This window comes from Dromiciops gliroides, chromosome 6, assembly GCF_019393635.1.
Source record: "Dromiciops gliroides isolate mDroGli1 chromosome 6, mDroGli1.pri, whole genome shotgun sequence".
Lineage (NCBI taxonomy): Eukaryota > Metazoa > Chordata > Mammalia > Microbiotheria > Microbiotheriidae > Dromiciops > Dromiciops gliroides.
In genome coordinates, this window is record NC_057866.1 from 235,022,077 (window position 1) to 235,047,045 (window position 24,969).

The following is a 24,969-nucleotide window of genomic DNA, read 5'->3' on the forward strand; positions in this document are numbered from 1 at the left end:
TCATATAAATGGAAGGGGATAGCAGAATAGATTAGAAAGTAGAATCTAATAGTGTGTTGTTTACAAGAAACATGCTTGAAACAAAAAGATTCACACAGTTAAAATTAGGCATGAGAATAAAATCTCTTATGATTTAGGTGAACCTTTGAAAAAAGGAAACAATTATAATTTCAGAGAAAGAATTAGTCAAAGTAGTCAAAAATAGGTAAATAGGGACACTATGTTATATTTAAGGACTCCATAGATAATGAACTACTATTAATCAATCAATCAATCTATCAATCTATCAATCTATCTATCTATCTATCTATCTATCTATCTATCTATCTATCTATCTATCTATCTATCTATATCTATATCTATCCTGAACAGCATGTCATCTAAATACTTAATACAAATCATAGGGAGAAATAAAAAAAGTACAGGAGAGACTTCGGTCTACCCCTTTCAGACCTAGACAAAGTTAATAAAAAATAAACAAGAAAGTAGAGTAGAATGTTAGAAAAATTAGAAAAGATAAATCTCTGGTAATTAATGAATGAGATAAGAAAGGAGTTTACATATTTTTCATCTGTTTATGGCACCTTTACAAAGATTGACTATGTGTTGGGTCACACACACACATACACACACATACACACGTTGCAAACAAATGAAGGAAAGTAGAACTATTAAACATGCCCATTATTGACCACAGTGTAATAACAATTATGCTCAATAAAGAGCCTTTGAAGAATGGAATAAAAATTCTTTGGACAATAAATAATTTAATCCTAAAGATCTGTGGGTCACAGACCATATAATATAAACAGTGGAAAATTTCAACAAAGAAAATAATGAAACAATGTATCACAACTTTAGGAAACCAGTCTTTAGGGGATAATAAACATCTCTAAATGCTTCTATCAACAAAAGAGAGAAGGAACAGATCCACGAACTTGGAATGCAATTAAAGATTTAAAAAAGGAAAACATCAACAACAACAACCCCTCCCTCCCAACAAAACACCAAAGTGGGAGTTCACAAAAATCAAAGAGATGAACAAAAGTAAATGCAAAACAACCTACTAATCAATAAATAAAACCTGGAACTCTTTTCTTGGAGGAAATGAATAAAATAGATGCATAATTATTGAGTTTATTTTTAAAGTAAGCAAATTGAATCAAAGAGGAAAAGGAAAATTTAAGTAAGAACATATGAAAATAAATAACAAATGGAGAAGAATGAAAATAAAGTTAGAAATTATTTTTCTCTATTAAATGCCAAGAAAACTGATAAATGAAATAGATGATTATTTACTACTACTACTACTACTACTACCACTACCACCAGCAGCAGCAGCAGCAGATGAAAAATATATAAACTCCTTTCTGGTCTCATTCAGTACTACCACTACCACTACTACTACTATTACTACTACTACTAATAAGATTCCCAGTTTAACAGAAGAATTGGATTATTTAAATAAATAATTTAGAAAAAAGAAATTGTAAGCCATAATGAACTCAAACAAATAAAAAAAAAAAACCAAACCCTAGGACCAAATGAATTTACAAGTGAATTCTTTCAAACATTTAGAGAACAATTCAAATATTACATACCATGTTTGCAAAAAAAATGGGAAAAGAAGAGATACTTCCAAGTTATTTCTGTGGTAAAAACATGTTCTTGATATCTGAATCAGGGAAAATACAAAGAGAAAGAAAAATGCAAATCAGGGATTCTTAAAATCAATATCTCTCTCTCTCTCTCTCTCTCTCTGACTTTTTGATGATTTGGTTAAGCCTGTGAAACCCCTTCTCAGGAAAAAAAAAAACCCCACAAAGCTTTAGAATAGCTGAGTGAAGTGGTAAATTTTAGGGGCTAGTGAAAAGAAAGACCTAATTTATTTTCCTGTCTAAGTTCATAAACCCTTTGCATCTATTTATGGACCCATTTGATGGTCTGTGCACCCCGGGTTAAGAACCTTTTTTATAGACCAATGTCCTTGATGAATATCAATATAAAAATATTAAAACATTAGTAGAGTGGTGCAACAATATATTTTAAAGATTGTATGATGTGAGCAGGTTTATATGGTTTAGTTCCATATAAAGCCAATGCTAAAATAATTGACTATTAAGGGAAAATATAATTTTAAATCACTTGATATATCAATGCTAAGAGATCCTTTGACAAAATCCAATACCCATTTCTATTAAAAACAAAGTAGTCAACAGGTATAGATGGATCTTTCCTTAATATAGTAAATAATATCTATTTAAAATCCAGAGTAAACATTTTATGTAAAGCAGAAAGACTATTCTGATTGGATCAGGGGCAAATCAATGATGTCCATTATCACCACTACTGTTTCCCTAATCATTAGCAATTTGGGACATTTTTTCATATAGTTGCTTGATAGCTTACCTCTCTTCATTTGAAAACTACCTGTTTATATCTTTTGACCATATACTGGTAATTGGCTCTTGTTCTTATAAATTTCAATCAGTTTCTTATTCAGGTTCTACCAAAAATATTAGGACAGTTTTGAGCTATTAAAGTTGTAGAAGAGATTCCTGTTTCAGGTTTGGTTGAACTACATGATCTCTTGGGTCCCTTCTAACTCTGAGATGCATATATGTGTGTATATGTATATATGTATATTTATATGCATATATATATATATATATATATATATATATATATATATATATATATATAAATGTGTATACACACACACATGCACCTATATTGTGTGTGTGTATGTGTGTGAGCGTGTGAAATAAGAAAGGTGTTTTCAAGTTAGGTTCTAGAAAACTTGTTGTGATCTTAACTTCATAATATTTCCATATAATGGGAATATAACTCCTTTTCCCTAGGGGACAGTATGAGGGTTAATTAATTATCATATGATTGCAAAGAACTTTTTTTTTTTACTGTATTCTAAATAAATGTTACTTTCCTCTTGTAGTCACTGTTTTGATACCAATGCATGAGAGTAAATGACTTCCCTTTGCTACTGTAAAGTGGGGATAATAATGTGTATCTCACAAAGACTTACTAGCCACCTTTGGATGTTATGACTTGTAATCAGTGCTTGTAGGAGTGCTTGTAGTTTACAGAGTGATTTGAAGAGAAATGGTGCTAAATTAAATACTGTATGGGTAGTTACTGTTGTTTCTAAAGTCCTGGGTTTTAAAAGTAAGAAGACGGACTCATTTGATCAGTTCTATTACTTACTTATCAATCCTTAGAGTTAATTTCCTATTACATAGCATGTTTCTTTTGTGTAATCTTTCTCGGGACCACATCATATTGTCATCCCAGATGATCCATTATAAACATGGAACTTTATATGGCATTATTAAATGTCAATCTGAGAGCCAGTGGAATTGGGGGTGGAGTTAGTTGTTTGGTTTCATCATAGAATGAGCAGGTGCTCCTGGCTGGAATGAGCACTTTTCATTTAACAACATTTTTTAAAGTGCTGCTCTGTACCAGGTACTGTTTTAGGCACTGGGGATACAAAGAAAATAAGGCAGCAGCCTTTGCTTGGCCTGGCACATAGTAAACATTTATTAAATGCTTGTTGACTGTTTGCCTTCAAGGAGCTTACATTTCTACAAGGAAGAAACAACACATACATAAATAGGCCAATACAAAATGTATGCTATATGTTTTTTATGTGTATCCAGTCTCCACACATACAAAAGTACATGCACATATATACATATATGTACACATGTACATATAAGATAATAAACACACACATATGTATGTACATATACATCCATACACACACACACACACACACGCACACACACACACACACACACACACACACACACTTATACTTGAGCTGAGGTTTGATAGATAGTAGGTATTCCAAGAGGTGGAAGCGAAGAGGAGGCACATTCCAGGCATGGGTAATAAGGGGAAATGAAAGTCATGGGCAGGGAAACGTTGAGTAGGCTGTTTTGGCTGGAACATAATGCATGAGGGGGAGTATTGTGAAATCAACCTGGAGAGAGAGTCTGGAGCCAGATTATAAAGGGCCTTAAATGCCAGGCAGAGGAGTTTGTATGTTGTTCTGACGAGCTACTGAAGCTTTTTGGGTAGGGCAGTGCCTGCGTTTAGGAACAGCAGATTGCCAGCTGTGTAGACGTTGAATTTGAGAGAGTAGAACCTGGAGCCAAGGAAACCAATTAAAAGATTATTGTCGGGGCAGCTAGGTGGCGTAGTGGATAAAGCACTGGCTTTGGATTCAGGAGGACCTGAGTTCAAATCCAGCCTCAGACACTTGACACTTAACTAGCTGTGTGACCCTGCACGAGTCACTTAACCCCCATTGCCCTATAAAACAAAAACAAAAACAAAAGCAAAAAAAAAAAAGATTATTGTTCAAGTCTAGAGAGAAGTGATGAGGTCTTGAAATAAGGTAGCAACAGCATGAGTGGAAGGAAAGAAGGGGGATGATTCCTAGGGATGTGGAGGTAGAATTGACATGTCTTGGCAACTAATTAAATATAGGGGATGGAGGAAAGAAAGAGTGAAGAACCTGTCATGACTCCAAGGATAAACCTGGAGCAGTAGAAGTATGGTGATATTCTCAGTAGAAATGGGTAACCTAGGTAACTCAGGAAGACTGTGATTTGGGTTCCATTTTGAGCTCCTTAATTTAAAGTGGCTAAAGAACGCCCAATTGGAAGTGTCCTGTGCACACTAGGGAATGTTGAACAAGGACTCAGGAGATAGAGGAGGACTAGATATGTAGATCTGGGAGTTATTTCCATGGAGATAACTGAATCTGTAGGGTATATTTGATCATAGATTACAAGGAATGAAGGGAAATGAACAAACTTGTGGGAATTGCTGTGCATTGTTTTGGACATTTTTTCTTTTTTTTCCTTCTTTTTAAAAAAATGGGGCAATGAGGGTTAAGTGACTTGCCCAGGGTCACACAGCTAGTAAATGTCAAGTGTCTGAGGCCGGATTTGAACTCAGGTCCTGAATCCAGGGCCAGTCCTTTATCTACTATGCCACCTAGCTGCCCCACCTGAACATTTTAATATTATATGAAAACCATTGATCAGTAAGTATTAAGTGTCAGGGAATTTGCTAAGGGCCAGGGACTAAAAGACAATAGTGAGTCAGTCCCTGTCCTCCAGCTACATACATTTTACTTCTGTGAAGAGGAGGGGTTTAGAAATCAGATATAGAGCAGCAGGAAGAGTGTCTTATTTTAAAATCAATTGCTTGCCATTCTAAGTAATAAACATTTTTATTTATAGTTTTGAGTTCCAATTTTTTCTCCGTTCTTCCCTCCTTCCCCTCCCCCTTCCCTGATGCAGTAAGCAATGAGATATGGCTTATACAGGTACGATTATGTAAAACATTACCATATTAGTCATTTTGTACAAGAAAACTTGAATAAAAGAAAAAAATTAAAGAAAGTAAAAAATAGCATACTTAAAATAGTCTGTGTTCCATTAATATCAGTTATTTCTTTGGAGGTGGATAGTATGTTTCATCAATAATCCTTTGGGATCGGGGGCAGCTAGGTGGTGCAGTGGATAAAGCACTGGCCTTGAATTCAGTAGGACCTGAGTTCAAATCCAGCCTCAGACACTTGACACTTACTAGCTGTGTGACCCTGGGCAAGTCACTTAACCCTCATTGTCCTGCTTGCCCACCCCCACCCCCCAAATCCTTTGGAATTGTCTTAGATCATTGTATTGTTGAGAATAGTTGTCATTCAAAGTTCATCGACAAACAACATTGCTTTCTCTATGCACAATGTTCTCTTGGTTCTGCTCACTTCACTCTACATCATTTCATACAAGTCTTTTCAGGTCTTTCTGAATCATCCTGCTTGTCATTTCTTTCTTTCTTTCTTTCTTTTTCTTTTTTTTTTTGGTGAGGCAATTGGGGTTAAGTGACTTGCCCAGCGTCACACAGCTAGTAACTGCTTATCATTTCTTATAGCACAATAATATTTCATCACCATCATATACCATAGTTGGTTAGCCATTTCCCAACTGAGGGGCTTCCCTTTGATTTCCAAATCTTAGCCACCACAAAATGAACTGCTATAAGTATTTTTGTACAAATAGATCTTTTTCTCTTTTTGGTAATATCTTTGGGATATAAATCTAGCAGTGGTATTGCTGGATCAAAGGGTATACACATATATTTGCATTTTTCTGATCAATAGTATTCTAGAGCATTTTTTTCATATGACTATAGATAGCTTTGATTTCTTTGTCTGAAAACTGCCTGTTCATATTGTTTGACCATTTATCAAGTGGGGGAATAACTTGTATTTTTATAAATTTGACTCAGGTCTCTATATAATTGAGAAATGAGGCCTTTATCAGAGATACTTGTTCCAAAACTTCTTTCCCAGTTTTCTGCTTCCTTCCTTTTTTTCTTTCTTTTTCTTTCTGCTTTTTTTTTTTAAGTGAGACAATTGGGGTTAAGTGACTTGCCCAGGGTCACAGAGCTAGTAAGTGTTAAGTGTCTGAGGCCGAATTTGAACTCAGGTCCTCCTGACTCCAGGGCCAGTGCTCTGTCCATGGCACCACCTAGCTGCCTCTTTGCTTCCTTTCTAATCTTGGTTACATTAGTTTTGTTTGTCACATCAATTGCTTACCATTCTAGATAGAGGACATTTTAATTTAATTTAAGGTAGGAAGCTGATTTGGGGTTTTTATTTTCCAAATGAAAGTTTTACTCTTTAAAACCTTATTTGATTTGATTTATTTCAATATAGGAGGACCGGACTCGTCCTTATATCACATCCAGCCCCACAAATGGAGCAGAATCCATAGCAGAAGGCTGGCTTTCCCGTCAACCCTATGACACTCATTTTGGTGATGTGCATTTTTATAACTACAAAAGTGACTGCTGGAACTGGAAGACATTTCCTAAAGCTCGACTTGTTTCTGAATATGGATATCAATCATGGCCCTCCTTCAGTACCTTGGAAAAGGTAAACCTGGGTTTCATTTTTCTCCTTCATCAGGGAGTCAGAGTGGTAGGACATGGAGCACATTTGCAAGGGACATCTGACTTCTAGATGGTGGCCAGCAAGTGACATAACATGTTCATTTTCCTACTTAGAGTAAGTATTAGGGAAAGAAATCAAAGAAGAAATAATTTTTAAAAATATTATTTTGTAAGGCAAATCTCCCCTAAATAATATTCTTTGGATTCATTCCATAAGCATTTATTAAAGACTACTATAGGTTTTACTTATTTTTGCTGTCCATTGTTTTCCTTTTACCTATTATGATTAAATATGTTGATATCTGAGGAGCCATTGATTGCTCAAGTCAGACTTACCACATCACAGAAATTATTCACATTGACCACTTATTATAAATATTTTCTTTCTTTTCTATTTGGTTGTGCCAATAAAAGAAATAGAGGATCTGGATAGCTTGACTCAGTAAAAATAAGGTGTGTGGGCTAATTGAATGTTTTTTTTCTTTTTTTTGGTGAGGCATTTGGGGTTAAGTGACTTGCCCAGGGTCACACAGCTAGTAAGTGTTAAGTGTCTGAGGCCAGATTTTGAACTCAGGTCCTCCTGAGTCCAAAGCCAGTGCTCTATCCACTGTGTCACCTAGCTGTCCCTAATTGAATGTTTCTTATGTTTCTATTTCTATTTCTCATCAGATTCTTTCAATTCTGCTTTAGACATCATGGCTGGTTGGTGCCTGTTATTTCCTGTATAGATTTAACTCTTTCTGGCTCCAAGATTGTTTCAGAATTGTAGGATAAAAGCTATATAGCTAGGAGAAATATTTTTTTTTTGGTGGGGCAATGAAGGTTAAAGTGACTTGCCCAGGGTCACACAGCTAGTAAGTGTCAAGTGTCTGAGGCCAGAATTGAACTCAGGTCCTCCTGAATCCAGACCCAGTGCTCTATCTACTATGCCACCTAGCTGCTCCCAGCTAGGAGGAATCTTAAAGGCCATCTAGTCCACCCACCTTCATTTTACAGAGAAGCAATCTGAAGACCAGAAAGGGTAAGTCACCTGCCCAAGTTCACACTCATATTAAATGTCAAAGGAGACCTCAGAAGCAGTGTCCTTTTCTTTGAACCACATGTGTAGATGCCTGATGTTACTTTGTTTATATAAACAGGGACAGGGATAAGGGCAAACACTGAACCTATGAGCTCACTGATACAGAGAGCATGTGTAACTAGCCCTATACTAACCACCACTGCTGTTCACAATCCTGTGGAAAGATATGGTTGTGTTTTTTGTAGTTATATGTCCAAAATCTCTCAGATGTTCTGAGAAACAAACACACCAAATCTCCACCCTTCAACTATACAGTTAACCTTTTCCATTCTCTGTTTGGGTTCAAAGGCTAGCTCTCTAAATAATAATAATAATAATAATAACAATAATAATTAATATTGATAATAATAATATAGTTATCAATGGGCATTACCTCAGAAAGTACTTTAAAATGCAAAGTATTTCTCATTAACTCATTAGTTTTGATCTTCCAGTACAATAAAAACAAGGAAACTTCTTTTCCTATAAGCTTTTTCTTCTCTTTGAATCTCAAAGTCTAGACAAACCATCATTGTTGCTGGCCCTGTAACTTATTAATTGTAACAAATGATGGAAAGACAGATAAGTGTTTCAGCAGTGTATTAGAAGTGAGAATTGTCACAGCTAGAGTCACTTCAAAAGCAGGGAAAAGAAGCTGTCCCCTAGACTTTTCTCCCAATGGTTATAGGTGCCAACACTTCCAAAATACTGGAAGTATGGTCCATAAATTCCCCTGTAACGATTGGAATGACGCCACCTGCTGGAGACTTGCTGTAGGAAAGCTCCAACATGAGGAGAGGGCCTCTGAGGGCAGGACCATGCATCTTTCTTTGGCGTCGGGAAGTGACGTTGGCTTGTGGGAGGAAGAAGGGGGAGGCTGGCGCTCTGTCTCACTCTCTTTCCTGTGGACTCTGGCGGAGAGCAGAGCTAGGAATGCTCTCTTCCTTTAATAGATAGAGGAATCAGGCCTTTCTCTCTCTCTTTACAAAATTCTTATTCTCCTTAATAAATGCTTAAAAGCCTAACTCTTGCTAAAGCTTATAGTTTATTGGCGACCACTCATTAGATATTTTAGACAGACTAGCTAGAGTTTTAGCCCTTACACCCCTTTCACAAAATCACTGGATTTGAAGAGCTTTTAGCAGCCATCCGATAATACATGAAATGGCACACCAGCCATCATGCAAATAACATACCCAACACCACCTTTTCAGGCCAGCCTTTCCACTTTTGGACAATGCTGATTCTTAGAAAGTTTTTTTTTCTTCTTCTTGTAATCAGACCCAAGTTGGCCTGTTTACACCCATTCTGGCCCTCTGGGGTGGAGAGGAATGATTCCCCCCTCCCCTCCCCATGCTACCCCCCGTGTCAGCTTTTCATATATATATATATATATATATATGAAATATATATATATAAATATTTCATATATATATATATTTTCTCATATATATATATATAATGAGAAAATAATTATTAATAGTGAATTTCTTGGGGACCTAGAGATCCAGTTTTAGTCCCTTTCTTCCCCCAACTCCAATTCTTTCCCAGAATCTTGTTTGGGGCAAGCCCAAGGGAACAAAAGAAATGGAGATAGATTCTTTTGTCTAGCTCATTGAAGGACTGATTTAATTGAAGGATTATAACACACCTAGACTTTGCCCTTTGCCCTTTGGTGAGAGTCTTTTGCCCACTTCCCCTTTATGTCATCTGTAGAGCTCATTTAATTTGGACCACCCTTAGGTCATGTCAACCAATGGAATTGAATAATGAGGTGGAGAAGGAAATGGCAAAATTACTCCAGAATCTTTGCCAAGACAATCCCAAGTGGGGTCACAAAGAGTTGGATACAACTGAAACAACTGAACAACAGCAGCAGTTTCCAAAGTCTCTGTGAGGGGGGTCTAGAAGGACTGGCATTTAAGAGTATCTTGAATTGATGAGCCTTGTCAGTTGGCACAGTGTATTTTTTTTTTTATCCATAAGGCAAAGAAAATGGACATAAGAAGAAAAATTTTTTTCAAGATAAAATTGTATCTGCCTCTAATTAGTTGTATTTAAAGTACATTTACATAGAGAGGAGAAATCAAAACTCTTGTTGTGGGTCTTACCTAGGGCTTTGTCCTGCACCCTAGTCTTTTCTCTCTCTGTAGACATTATCCTAGGGAGTCTCATCAGCTCCAGTGGGTTCTAGTGTCATTGCTGTGCAAACCTTGTCCAGATCTATACAGCCAGCCCTGATCCCTGATTTTCTGTTGCAAACTACAGTCATGTTTTATCAACTGCCTGCTGGGTAATTCTTCCTAGATACCATTTATGCATTTCCCATTCAACATGTCCAAAGTAGAATCCATTATCTTCTCTAAACCTGTCCCTCTTTCAAACTGACCTCTTTCTGTTGAAGATAACATCTCTGCCGCATCTCCCAGTTATTTGCGATTTCAAGAGTAAATTTTTAAAAAATTAGTGAAAAGAAAGAGTTATGGAACAGATGAGCAAATTCAGTGACTTTAGATTTTTATAGTGGAATTTTGTCTTTGTTCCAGATTTTGTGACCAATTTCACCTGTATGTTGATTCCCATTCATCATGACACTCCTTTGGCCTAAACAAAGTAATATTTCGAAAAGTACAGTAAATTATTAAACAGCCAGGAAGTTTTAGCAGGTTTTGGCAAAACATTGCTTTGGACAGAAGCACTTTTCCAGCATCCTGCAAAGGGGGATTGGGGCCCATGAACCTGCTTTCACTGATACTAGTTTTTAGTATCCAAAAATGGCAACTTGCTTTGGGCTTGTCCATTACCGATAAGGACACGGGATGGGAAAATTCAAAGCATTTGTGAAAATGTCACTACAGAGAGCACATATAAGCATCTTTTGCAGTGTCTAGGGTGTTTTAGAAAAAGTCATTATCCTCAATATGTAGAAAAGTATATTTTGTTGCCATGGCTTGATTTTTATCTCTTTCTTTGTTTCTAAAAAGGTCTCCTCTCCTGAAGATTGGTCTTACAATAGCAGTTTTTCATTGCACCGACAGCATCATAAAAATGGTAATACTGAGATGCTTGAACAAGCTGCCATTCATTTCAAGCTTCCTCAAAACTCGGATCCACTGATTTTGTTCAAAGATACACTCTACCTCACTCAGGTGAGGCTTTTCTATTCTCTTGCAATTGAATGATGAGGAAATGGAGGAATATTTGATAACCAATTTCTTTTTGTTTATGGGTAAAGTATATTCACTTCCATTCAAATGATTATTGATACCTCAGAATAATTGGGGAGTGGCAAAAAATCTGTACTGGACAGTAAGAATTTTTTTTTTTAGAAGCTTTTGCCCTGCTTCTGCTCACACAGGGAGAATTGGCTGTAGCAACCTGACAGGTCTTGAAGAATATTTTCTCCAGTTTGCTATGTCTGAGATGAAAATTCAGAGTGGTTTAATTTTCATTTCTCTTTTGGGTGATTGGGATCAATCTTTCATGTGGTAGTTAATAGTTTCCAGTTCTTCTTTTAAGAACTATTTGTTCATATCTTTTGATTCCTTATCAATTGAGGAATAGCATTCATTCTTATCTATTAACATTAATTTTCTAGATATCTTGGATATCAGACCCTTATTAGAGATCTTGATGCAAAGATTTTTTCCCCAGTGGCCACTGGCATTTTTATCCTAATTACATTGGTTTTATAAATATAAAAACTTTTCAGTTTTACATAATTGAAATGATCTGTTATTTTCTTTTGTGTTTATTTCTGTCTTCTATTTTAGTTCTAAATTTTCCCCTTGATATAATTATGAAAGGAATGAAATTTATTTGTGTTTTTATTTTGCTAATGGCTTTTCAAACTTTAATATTTAGGTTGTGTATCCATCCTTTAATATTCATGTTGGTGTGAGATATTCATTCCATACCATATTCTATAATATACTTACTGCCCAAGGGTTGAGCTCCTTCTATCAATTTCAGTGTTATGACCTTTAAAGATCTTACCTTATTCTCTTTTCATTTTTTTTCCTGTTCCATCTCCTGTAGAGACATCATTTCATGGGGGAAGCAGTGTCAGAAGGAAGCATCCATAGCCTAATAGGAATTAGCCTGTTTTCCAAATCACATGGCCTGGGCCTTTCCTTTTCCTTCCCTCCCGATTTGATCAGTCTTTGTATTTGATCAGTCTTTGTCCCAAAGGCCATGCCATTTGGCCTTTGGCACTGTACTCTCCCTCCGCCCCCAGAAGATTGGATGCTGCCTACCATTAGAAATTTATTATCCCTTTTCTTGGAGTGGAAATCTGCCCAGGATAGTATAACAGTCTCACACAGAAAGTATCCTCCCACTACACAAATTTTTACCAAACTAAGCCCATCCTGGTGCCCATCACTTACTTCAAACTCATACTTCCTCTTTGTTAAGAATGCTCTTCAAGCCATTGCCCAGTTGATAAATGATCAAAGGTTATAAACAGGTATTTTTCAGAAGAAGAAATCAAAGCTAGCAATAGTCATGTGAAAAATGCTCAAAATCGATATTGATTAGATATGCAGATTAAAACAACTCAAAGGGACTACCTCTCACTTATTAGATTGACTAACATGACAGAAAAGGAAAATGACAGATTCTGGAAGGGATGTGCAAAAATCGGGACACTAATGGTGGAGTTTGTGAACTGATCCAACCATTCTGGAAAACAGCTTGGGACTATGCCTTTAAAGCAATAAAACTGCATATCCTTTAACCCAAGAATATCACTACTAGATCTATATCCTAAAGAGATCAAATAAAAGGGAAAAGGACCCATATGCACAAAAATATTTATAGCAGCTATTTTTATGGCAGCAAAGAATTGGATATTGAGAGGACGCCTATCAATTAGGAAATGGCTAAACAAGTTGTTTTATATGATAGAATACTATTGTGATAGAATACTATTGCACTATACAAAATGATGAAGGAGATGATTTCAGAAAAACCTGGGAAGAACTATATGTACTTATTGAAAGTGAAGCAAGCAGAACCAGGAGATCATAGTATTCAGTAACAACAACATTGTTTGATGACCAGCTATGAAAGGCTTATCTACTCTGATCAATAAAACAGTTCCAAAGCACTCATAATGAAAAATGCCGTCTACCTCCCTAGGAGAGAACTAATAAATTGTGAGTTCAGTTTGGAAATATTACATGAAAAATTCCTACTTTAGCTATTCCCATCAATAAAAAACTAAAACCAAAAACATTGATTCACTGTGACAGAGTATATGGTGGGGCAGTATGGACAACATAGTTTATGCTACCTCAGTTCAACTCTTCCACCTTTGCTTCTCCTGAGTTAGTTCCCCAGAAATCTTAGGTCCTTTTTATCCCATCATGCTCCCCCTCTTTCCCTTGTTTTATTCTAAACATCAGTCTTTTTTTCCCCCTCCTAACCTTTAAACATGAGCTAATTAATTTCATTACTTACCCTTTTCTTGATAATTATACTTATCTTTGCTTGAGTTTCAGGTATTTGCAAATTAAATAACACAAAGTGCTTCTCTGTATTAATTTCATTTACTGTTTGTATATAGTCCTTAACAGGGAAATGTCTATTTTTTACATTTGTTCTTTTCTTGGTGTGAGCCTTGTTAGATGTTTTTCAGGCTATTTTCTTCCCATCATTTCACAGAGCTGTTAGAACTGTGTGTGTTACTTTATTCTGATATAACAGTTACACAGAGGAGGTAGCTTTTATTTATGGAAGGGAGGAAGGGGAAAGACCCAGGCCATGTGATTTGGAGAACAGGCTAATCCTATTAGGCCATGGCTGTTTCTGACATTGCTTCCCCCATGAAATGGTGTCGTTAAAGGAGGTGGAAAAGGAAAAAAATAAAAGCAGGATAAGGTAAGATCTTTAAAGGTCATAACACTGAAATTGATAGAGGAAGAAGCTTAATATAAATTACTCACCATGATCAGTCAAGGGTCGGCAGAATCAATTGTTCTTTTCTGAATTTATTAGCATTGGTTCCAACATAATTAGAAACCTGACTTACAAATGGAATTATTTACAGTGGGTGGTTACTTTCCAGAAAATTGGCAATATAATAATATCAAATGTCAGCTATGAATTAGAATCAGTAATGGTACTTTGGAACTCTATTTACTAGGTTTACTCTGAACTGTTTGGGATGAAGAAGATACCATGAGTACTTTAAAAATCAGTTCTTTAATTAGTTGGGTGACATAAAATGGAAGTTTGTTAAGGGCTAAAATTCTAGCTAGTCTGTCTAAAATATCTAATGAGTGGTCGCCAATAAATTATAAGCTTTAGCAAGAGTTAGACTTTTGAGCATTTATTAAGGAGAATAAGAATTTGGTAAAGAGAGAGAAAAAGGCCTAGATTCCTATCTATTAAAGGGAGAGCACATTTCTAGCTCCCTTCTCCGCCAGAGTCCAGAGGAAAGAGAGTGAGACCGCGCGCCAGTCTCTTCCTTCCTCCTCCCACTCGTCCGCGTCACTTCCTGATGCCTGGTCTTGCCCTCAAAGACCTTCGCTTCATGGGCAGAACTCCTCTACAGTAAGTATCCAGCAGGTGGCGTTATTCCAATCGTTACAGTCCCCCCTGTTGTTCCTCAAGAAACAAAACGTTTCCTTGACGGAACAGTAAAAACAATATGATAACTATTGCTAACTAATAATATGTGAACAACAATATAGAAAAGGAAGAGAGGAAAGTTTTGTCCAGAGGAGCGATTTTTTGTCCTCATGAACCGACGCTTTGACATTAGTCTTGCAAAGGGAGGGCCTCTGCAGAGAATACATATTACAGATGGTGTATATTATAACAGAAAGAGAAAAAAAAAACCAACAAAAACAAATCAAAACTGTTCATTTAAAGTCTCTGAAAGTCTTTTCTCAGATGTCCTCTAGGTGTAGTCATGGAATGGAAGTCTTTTCAGGGGTTGATGTGTGGATGCTGGTAATCAGCCAGGAAAATTTCCTACAAAATTGAGCTTAACACAACTTTAAAATAGCTTTGTCAATAATCAAATCAAACAATGAAAGTTCTCAAAAACATGTCTAAGGGAATTCAGAATCTTAGTTGTTACACATGAAACATATAATAAAACAAAAATTAAACCATTCTTTAAAATTATAATATTACTATAGTCCCCCCTTTTGGAGGGTAATTGAGAAGACAATTGCTGCAATATTAATTTTTTAAAAATAATTTTTATCTTTGTTTCATCACCTTTTGCATCATCTGCCTAATTATCCTCATGCCATTATGAGAAATTACAAATCTAAAATAATTGGTAACAGATGTCAAGGCCAAATTCAACACTGTTATTTATCATGACATCTGAGATAATTATGGGGGTTACCATAAAAGAACAGAGAAATGATGGGATATGAGCATTCCCACACTTGAGCAATATATACTGTCCATGCAGTATGCCAGGCTTAAAATAAGTGGATGGAATATATGTCCATGCCACCAAACATATTGGAGGAAACTGAGTCAGACTTAATCAGATGCATGGGATTGAGATGTCCATGGCATCAGGCATATAGGAGGGAGCATAGAAGCCAGGTGTAGAAGTGAGATGGGTGGGATGAATACTTCCAGCCATCTGTACAATATTGTGGGGAAAAATAAAATAAAATATTAAACCAAGAGAATCCAACCTCAACATTAGTCAAAAGCCGTTCCCTCGGCCATACCTTGACTTCATGCATGTCTCCCCTCATGTGACAGTTCAGTGTCTGCTCTTGCATATATTTCTCTTGTGATTGGATGGCATCTTGGCCAACTGGCATCTGATAACTCAGAATAAAGGCAATTAATGTCTTAAATGATAAATTCCCATAATCCAAGTCTCATATGGATTTAAAAATTGAGGATAATAAATGATTGCAAAAAATGTGAATACATCTTGACTCAGAACACAATATATAATTATGCAACAATTTCAAATAATACCCCTTTTTTTTAACTTAGTATACAATTACTTTTTTGAAAAATCTGAACATATTTAAATACAAGTTAAAGCACAACACAATCTCAAAGAAAACTTTTACAAATGTTCCCCTCTTTTTTTTTTTTTTTTGGAATATGCTTATCAAAAATAATACTTCTAGAATCAATTTACACTTGCCATGGCAAACAATTTGCCAGGGAAATGCTTTAAAGAGTTTGATCAAATAATCAGTTGAGAAAAAATAACAAAAACAAACAACTCAGAATATGGGAGCACAATACTCCTAGAATTAACATTGTATAATAAAATCAAAACCATCTTGCAATGTTTCAAAATTAGATAGACAAATGAATAGAAGAAAATACACATGGAACAATAAAATACAGTGAAATTCAAACTAAGGAAATCTAAATGAATATGAACTTAATATCAATAAGAGTATTATAAAATATAAACTTGATCACATGACTATAAAAAGCTTTTACAAATATTCTCCTTGTTTTAGAAACTAAGTATAAGACACAATCTCAAAAGCATGAAAATCTCTATGAAAATAAACCCATACCATTAATTTCAAAATGTATATATAATAGCACAGAAATCCTATGTAACCTCTGAACTGATACTATTACTCTGAGTGAATTCAGAACACTTTTGATTCCGATATCTAAAATCCCCAATACTCATATCAATACCTTGCTGCTTACTTCTACATTTCTGTAAAATATGTACCCTTCCATGGCAAAAGAAGCGGAGTCTTGAACTATGGTGATGATTGTCATTCTTATTCAGCTTAAGTTTTTCTTCTTTAACCCCTCTATATTGTCTGTCGGGCTTTTCACCATACAAACGCTTTATAAGATTACTAATTAAAGACAAAAGCAGGTTAGCAAAATTATGAACAAATCGAGCATATCTGGAATTTAAAGGGTTTTCTAAAGTTGTCTCAAAAGCACAGCCAGGCCGGGGAAGGGCTGAGCCTGAAGCTGCAAATGCAGGTAGAGAAAGTTGAGCATGCGCATTAGATCTTTGGACTTCCCAGGCAGGGGAAGCAATGGGCTTGGCCATGGGAGGAGTAGAGGGTGGGGTTTGGAGAGGAGGGGAGGGACCAGAGCAATTAGAATCAGACTTGATTTTGAACTCAGGCCTGGATTCCTCTTCCCCCACTTTGCCTCCAGGTGCTAGGGGATTAAAAGCTTCTAGAGGGTGGGTCATTGCCTCCAGGCATGCAAAATTAGAGCAACAATTAGTGTTAGAATTGGGAAAAGCTGCAGGAATCTCTTCAGGTTTCTCTGAAAAAGCATGGTTGGGAGAGGGAGAGATATTTCCTTGTGTGAGTAAGTTGCTGGCTCTTTTAACAAAAATAAAAAGAAAAATAGAAAATCCACAAAAACAAAGCATTAACATGATCTTATCTCCCATTTGTCTGGTTAAACAGACTAAAATCAAAAATAGGGTAATTAGGGAGTTTAAAAGGTCCATTCGAAAAAATTTAAAGGGAAAACACAGCCAGTGCGCCAGTACTTAGCAGTTTAAAGGGTAGGGGAAATTTCTTACCCAACCGGAAGATCAGAAGTGAGGTTCAGCTTTCCTCTTCGTGGTCAGCCATCTGTTAAGGGCTAAAATTCTAGCTAGTCTGTCTAAAATATCTAATGAGTGGTCGCCAATAAATTATAAGCTTTAGCAAGAGTTAGACTTTTGAGCATTTATTAAGGAGAATAAGAATTTGGTAAAGAGAGAGAAAAAGGCCTAGATTCCTATCTATTAAAGGGAGAGCACATTTCTAGCTCCCTTCTCCGCCAGAGTCCAGAGGAAAGAGAGTGAGACCGCGCGCCAGTCTCTTCCTTCCTCCTCCCACTCGTCCGCGTCACTTCCTGATGCCTGGTCTTGCCCTCAAAGACCTTCGCTTCATGGGCAGAACTCCTCTACAGTAAGTATCCAGCAGGTGGCGTTATTCCAATCGTTACAAGTTGATACCTATTTTTCTCTTTCTTTTTTTGTTTTGTTTTGTTTTGTTTTTGGTAAGGCAATTGGGGTTAAGTGACTTGCCCAGGGTCACACAGCTAGTAAGTGTCAAGTGTCTGAGGCCAGATTTGAACTCAGGTCCTCCTGACTCCAGGGTTGGTGCTCTATCCACTGTGCCACCTAGCTGCCCCTTATTTTTCTCTTTCTAATGGAATTTTGAATCTATCTTTTATCTGTATACCAAAAATGAAATCCTCCCCTAGCTCATTTTCAGTTTTAAGCATTTGTTTTTTTTCCCTTTTAATAGAATTTTATTTTCCAAAATATATGTAAAAACAAATTTTAACATCAATTTTTTTAAAAAAATTGTTCCAACTTCTCTTCCTCCTCCATTCCCACTCCCCACCCACTAGAACTCAAGCATTTCAAAATAAGTTATACATGAGTAGTCATGGAAAACATTACCACATTAGCTAGGTTGTGAGAGAAAACAGTCAAAAAACTCAAGCATTTGTTTTTATAAGATTTCTAGTTTCAAATTTTTCTCCCTCCCTCCCCTTCCTCCCCCCTCCCCAAGACAACAAGCAATCTGATATAAGTTATATTTGTACAATCTCATTAATCATATTTCTTCATTGGTCATGCTGTGAAAGAAGAATAAGAACTAAAGGGAAAAACCTCAAAAAACAAAAACAAAAAAGGTAGAAATATTATGATTCAAGCTGTATCTAGATTCCACACCCTAGCTCACTTTCATGGATTTTGGTGGGCATCACCTTGTAGCTACAGTTACTGTCCTCCTCAAGATACCATGAGATGGGGCAGCTAGGTGGCGAAGTGGATAAAGCACCATCCCTGGATTCAGGAGGACCTGAGTTAAAATCTGGCCTCAGATACTTGACACTTACTAGCTCTGTGACCCTGGGCAAGTCACTTAACCCTCATTGCCCCGCCAAAAAGAAAAAAAAAATACTATAAGACCTTTAGCTACAAAATGAAGATCATATGGTCTTAGATATAGACCTGGAAAAGGTCAGAGGTCACCATGTTTATACTTTTCTCTTCACAAATGAGTGGTCCAGAGAGGTTAAGAACAGGTAGAAAGGGAGGGCAGCTAGGTGGTGTAGTGGAAAAAGCACTGGCCCTGGATTTAGGAGGACCTGAGTTCAAATCCGGTCTCAGACACTTGACATTTAACTAGCTGTGTGACCCTGGGTAAGTCACTTAACCCTCATTGCCCTGCAAAAAACTCCAAACAAACCCAAAAAAACAAAACCCCAAAATAATAATAATAATAATAAAAGAACAGGTAGAAGGTAGCAGAGCTGAGATTGGAAAGCAGGTTGACTCCAAATCCAGCATTCTTTCAACTGCACCATTCTCCAGTAAATAAAAGCATTTTGCAATCCTTAAAAGGATTAGAAATACGAATTGTTACCTTGTCCTTGGTACATTTGTCTTTCTGTGATAAAGACTACAGGCAGCTTGGTCCTGTGGGAAGTGTGGTAGATTTGGGATCTGAGGACCTAGGTTTGATTCCCAGCTCTCCCAGCTCCTAATTGTGTGACCTTGGATAACTGTAATTTCTCTGGGTCTCATCTGTAAAATAGGAGGGTTTGCTTTGACTGAAACAAATGAACAACAAAAACACTGCAAAAATTTTTCCTACACTAAACCCCTCCCAGTCCATCTCTCCCACTTCATGCTCATGCCTCCTCTCCTATAAGAACAAAGAACAACATAGACCTTTTTAATCTTTGCAAAACTCTTTATGTAGGTTCTTATTCAAATATTGCAACAACTTTTAGCAATAGATAGATACTTTAGCTTCCCCCTTTCCCCTTTTCAATTGAGGAAGTGAAGAGACTTAAGGGCCCCGCCCATTGGTCCCACATCTAGTAATTGTAAGAGGGGGGATTTGAACCCAGTTGTTTCTTATTCCAAGTTCAGTATTCCAGCTACCCCACTGTGCTGTATCCCCTAGAGGAGGCGTTTCTATATTTTTATTCAGTTTTATTTTAATTTTAGTTATATATCCTCATGCTTCCACTTCCTTCTCCCCTCCATTGAGAAAACAAGAAAAACTGAATTCATTACAAACATGTATAGTTAGGCAAAACCAAGTCCAATGTTAGCCATGTCAAAATTTGCCTTAATCTGCCTCTTGAGTCTATCTGGAGGTGAGTAGAGCATTTCATCTTGAGTCCCTTGGAACTATGGTTGGTCATTGTGTTGCTCAGAGTTCCTAACCCTTCCAGAGGTGTTTGTCTTTATAGTATTGTTGTGATTGAATACATTATTTTCCTGATTCTGCTGACTTCACTCTGCATCAGTCCATGAAAGTCTTAGAAGAAACTTTTCTACAGTCTGCCTAGGTGGCTAGAATTAGAGTAGCTGGCTCCCCCACCAACTCTAAAAATCTAGATTCTCTCTTACAATATCCTTCAGCCTAAACTTGGAGGGTAGCATAGCTCAGTTCATGTACGAATTGGAGTCTTCAATCTTCACTGAAGTTTTTAACTATCAGAGAGCCTTTAAGCACCTTTTTCACTTTAAGGTTCATACCTCTATCAGTATCAACCTATTTACAAAAAAGAAACATCAAGTTCATAAAATTATATAGAATTATAAAACTTGAAAGTTGAATGGAAATTTCAAGGTCATGCAGTAACGACCCTCTCCAAACCATCAGTTGTGCCTATGTTGCCAACAGACACTTACCCAACCTCCATTTTGAAGACCTCTACTTATATTTAAAACCTTTCATTTTATGTAATTAGTATTGTCCATTTTATATTCTGTAATTCTATCTCTTGTTTGGTCATGAAATCTTCCCCTATCCAGAGATCCAAAAGGTAACTCCTCCAATTTATATGTGATTTGACCTTTTATATCTAGGTCATATATACATTTGTAACTTATTTCAGCATATAGTGTATTGGTGTTGGTCAAAACTTAATTTCAGCCAGACTGCTGCCTTGTTTTCCCAACAGTTTTTTTTGAGGGGGCGGGGCAATGAGGGTTAAGTGACTTGCCTAGGGTCACACAGCTAGTAAGTGTCAAGTGTCTGATGCCAGATTTGATTCAGATCCTCCTGAATCCAGGGCTGGTGCTTTATCCATTGCGCCACTTAGCTGCCCCCCAACAGTTGTTTTTTTTTTTTTGTCAGATAGTGAGTCCTTTGCTCAAGGGTCTTTGGGTTTATTGAGTACTAGATTGCTAAATTCTATTGCTTCTATTAAGTTGTATATGTAATTTATTCCATTGATTAACTTCTCTGCTTTTTAACCAGTACCAACTAGTTTTGATGATTACTGTTTTTTTAAAGATCTGGTTACTGATTGAGCCCCTTGCCTAATTTTTTTTCATTTTTTCTCTTAAGATTCTTGATCTTTTTGTCCCCACCCCCCAGATAAATTTTGACTATTTTTTCTGACTCTATAAAGTACTCCTTTGTTAGTTTGACTGGTATGACACTAAGTAAGTAATTTAATTTAGATAGAATTATCATTTTTGTTAAATTGGGTTGGCCCCAATGCATTATACCCTTAAAGCAAGGACAAAATCATAAATATGTATTCAGAAAAGCAAAGGTGTGTCATTAATCAATCAAATTATTATTATTATTTATATTTTTAATTGGCTTCTTATGTCCTTACATAGAAATGTAATATCTCATGGGAAAAATTTTTTTATTTTATTTACTTATTTGTTAGTTTGTTAATTTTATTTATTTGTTTGTTTGTAACAAGCTCAGAGCTCTGGATTGGGCAAAGGGGTAGGAGAAGGGACACATACAAGCATAAAAGTTTATTAAAAATTAACCTATGTCTTTTTTTGGTACTAATGACGAAAGTGAAAGTACAGGGGAATGCATGATAAAGATTATTAAAGGGAAAGTATTTAAAATTTTTTTTAAAAAATTGATTTGGCCCCCTGATGAGCAATTACTATTTCTACAATTATTAATTCCAGTTATTGTAAATTAAACTGTCATCCAAGGTATCCCATTCTGCTGTGGTTAGCTTTGATTGTTAGCAAGTTTTTCCTGATGTTGGGCGCAAATATGTTTCACTGTAGCCTCCACTTCAGACAAGCAACATAAATATCATCTTTCTTTCATATGACAGAGTCAAGTATTTAAAGACTGACCCTGTCTTCTCATAAACTAAACACCCCTAGTTTCTTTAGCTGATTGAATTAAATTAAGTGGAAATTGTCATGTTTTTTAGGTCCTTATTTCTAGTCTCTTCACCATCTCGGTCGCTCTCCTCTGGTGGCACTGCAGTATTTACGTGTACTTCCTGAGTTGGGTGTTGCCTGTGGACTGTCACTTCCTTTGCTCTGGACATGTGACTCATCTTACTACATTCTGGGATTTCATTCGCTTTTGACGACTCCTTGTCATCTTTGACCTGTACACTCAGTCATGTTCATGTGAATTGCCTTTTCACTCTGTCTTCTTATCTTCTGATCCTGTATTTTATTTTGTTTAATCAAAATACGGGACTTTCATTTATCTGTCTTAAATTTCATCTTGTACCACCTAACTTCTTTGGGACAGACACAAGAAAATATCATATAGCCTCCCATGGTTTAAAAATTTTTTATTTCGGTTTCTTCAAGTTCATTGTCACTGTATCATAATTTTCCTCCCTTCTCCACCCTCACTCTTCAGGCTTTAATAAAAGGGGAATTTCTTAAGATTGGGCATCTGAAGCCCCAGGTTTCAGCTCTCACTAGATGTGTCCAGTCTCCACACCTCTGAAGCCTGTTAGCCATATCCAAGAAGTGCCCTTTGGTGATCTCAGCTATTTGTATAAAGTTCTCTGTTGTAAGCATTTGTTGTCTAATTTTTATCCAGAGAGTGGCTTTCTCATTATAATATGGTTGCTATAGTGATAGCAATTGCCCTTTGAATTATTTCAACATACTTTTCCAACAGAATCAATATGCGTTTGTGTATTATGCCTGTAATGAATTTATAGGCACCTGCTGGCCCTCGTGGATGTAACTTAACATCACATTGCTCTTTTAACCAGAATAGTGTGCTTCAATGTGAGAGGCTGGGCGTGTTATCATCTATCTGTGAGCTGCAGAAAGATTTGCTCCTCTGCCCTCAGACCCTCCCTCCTGAGCTTGATCAGGCATGAATTTCTTGATCAAACTAGGTTAGACTAGCTCCAGTCTTTTTGTAGCCTCAGCTTTTAGCACAGGGTCTGACACATAGTAGGTGCTTAATAAATGTTTATTGATTGATCATGCCAGGTGACTGAGGCAGAGGTTCTTAGGCCATTTATCTTCCTTTTCCATTTTCCATATTTTTAATGTGAAGAGACTGTACATAAAATATCCATATGCCTCTGACCTAGTCTAGTTCTTTTGGGTGATACAACTGAGATTCTCTCTCTCTTTTTTTTTCCTGGAAGGATGTCTCATTTCCCAGTGTTTGGCCACTCTGTGTTTGACTTCTCTCTACCTTATGAGTCAATGCAGGAAAGTTTGAGACCCAGCCTGGCCATTTCACTGACTCTTGACTTGGTTCATATAGTCTGAGAATGAGGATTTTACTGCTAATAGAGACCTCAGGCATGGGTTCTAGCTCTTTAGAGTGTAGGCTATGATGTTCAATTCAAGAAGCATTTATTAATCTCCTTCTGTGTGCAAGCAACTGCCCTAGGGACTGGTGCTATAAAGACAAATGTGAAACAATCTCTTATCTCAGGCAGCTTACAGTCTACAGGAGGTTATATGTCACATACACAAAGAAGTAGTTCTTGGCCACTCCCAGGATCATAAATTTAGAGCAGAAGGGATTGTTTAATGTAAACCCAGCTACAGATCTCTCTCTCTCTCTCTCTCTCTCTCTCTCTCTCTCTCTCTCTCTCTCTTTCTCTCTCTCTCTCTCTCTCTCTCTCTCTCTCTCTTTTTCTCTCTCTCTTTCTCTCTCTCTCTCTCTCTCTCCCTCTCCCTCTCCCTCTCCCTCTCTTCCTCCCTTTGCCTTTCCCTCTCCTTCTTTTCCCTCCTCTTCCTCCTCTCTCCCTCCCCCTCTCCCCATTCCCCCTCTCTTAACTTGGCAATTATGAACTGAGCATCATCATAGGATGCAGTATGGTATAGGGGAAAAGATCTGGAATCAGGTAAGTTCAAATCCTTTCTGAGCCTCAGTTTCCTTATCTGTAAAACAGGGCCAGGTAACACCTGACGGTGCTTCTCCTCTTCCACATAAACTCCAAAGAGCTTGCTGTTACCTCTAGGGTCAAATAAATCTGTTCGGCATTGAAAACATCTTACCTCTTGGCCCCACCTTTCTTCCTTATCACACATTACTCTCCTTCACAAACACTGCAGTACAGATATGTGCTCGTCTTTATTCTATGTTCCCTCTCTTTGCCTTTGCCCTAAATTGTTGGCCAAGCCTGGAATGCAAGATCTCCTTCCCTCGGCTTCTTACAATGCTGAGATCTCTTGAAGTCCCAGCTCATGCATAACCTTCTATGTGAGACCTTTCCTCCATCTTAGAGATTATCTCAGCCTCTCCACCCCCAGGTTATATGTATCTATGTGTATCTATCTATGTATGTGCATGTTGTTTCCCTGGACAAGATTGTAAACTTTGTATCCCCATTGGCTGCCCTGTACATGATTAATTTATTATATTTAAAGGCTTAATAAGTGATGGATACTTTGTAGTACCTTGCAGGATAGTATTGTTTGAATCAAATGAGATGCTTTATTTAAAACACTGTGTAGGTTGTAAAGTATAGTATAAATATCACCGATTATTTTTGTAATTGTTTCCTTAATGATACCTGAGGGTTTGCTTTTTTTATTCTTTTTTTTTCAATTAACAGAAATTTGTATTCTCTCCTTCCCTATCTTCCTCTCACCCCCTCCCTCAAATTGGGGTGGGGAAGAAAGACAAATGAAACTCTAATCACAAATATGCATAGTCTGGCAAACAAAATTTACATAGGCAAGAATTGACTTT

At 36.8% G+C, this 24,969-nt stretch overlaps 1 protein-coding gene across 1 annotated transcript in view; it reads left to right on the plus strand.

The window, feature by feature from the left end:
• The window catches only part of MANBA (mannosidase beta), a 117,702-nt gene that overhangs the window by 81,715 nt on the left and 11,018 nt on the right, over nucleotides 1-24,969 (plus strand). Inside the window, exons 12-13 of the mRNA XM_043972921.1 lie at nucleotides 6,755-6,973; nucleotides 11,035-11,199. Of these exons, the coding sequence (XP_043828856.1) occupies nucleotides 6,755-6,973; nucleotides 11,035-11,199 (384 nt within the window). The remainder of the gene's footprint in view (nucleotides 1-6,754; nucleotides 6,974-11,034; nucleotides 11,200-24,969) is intronic.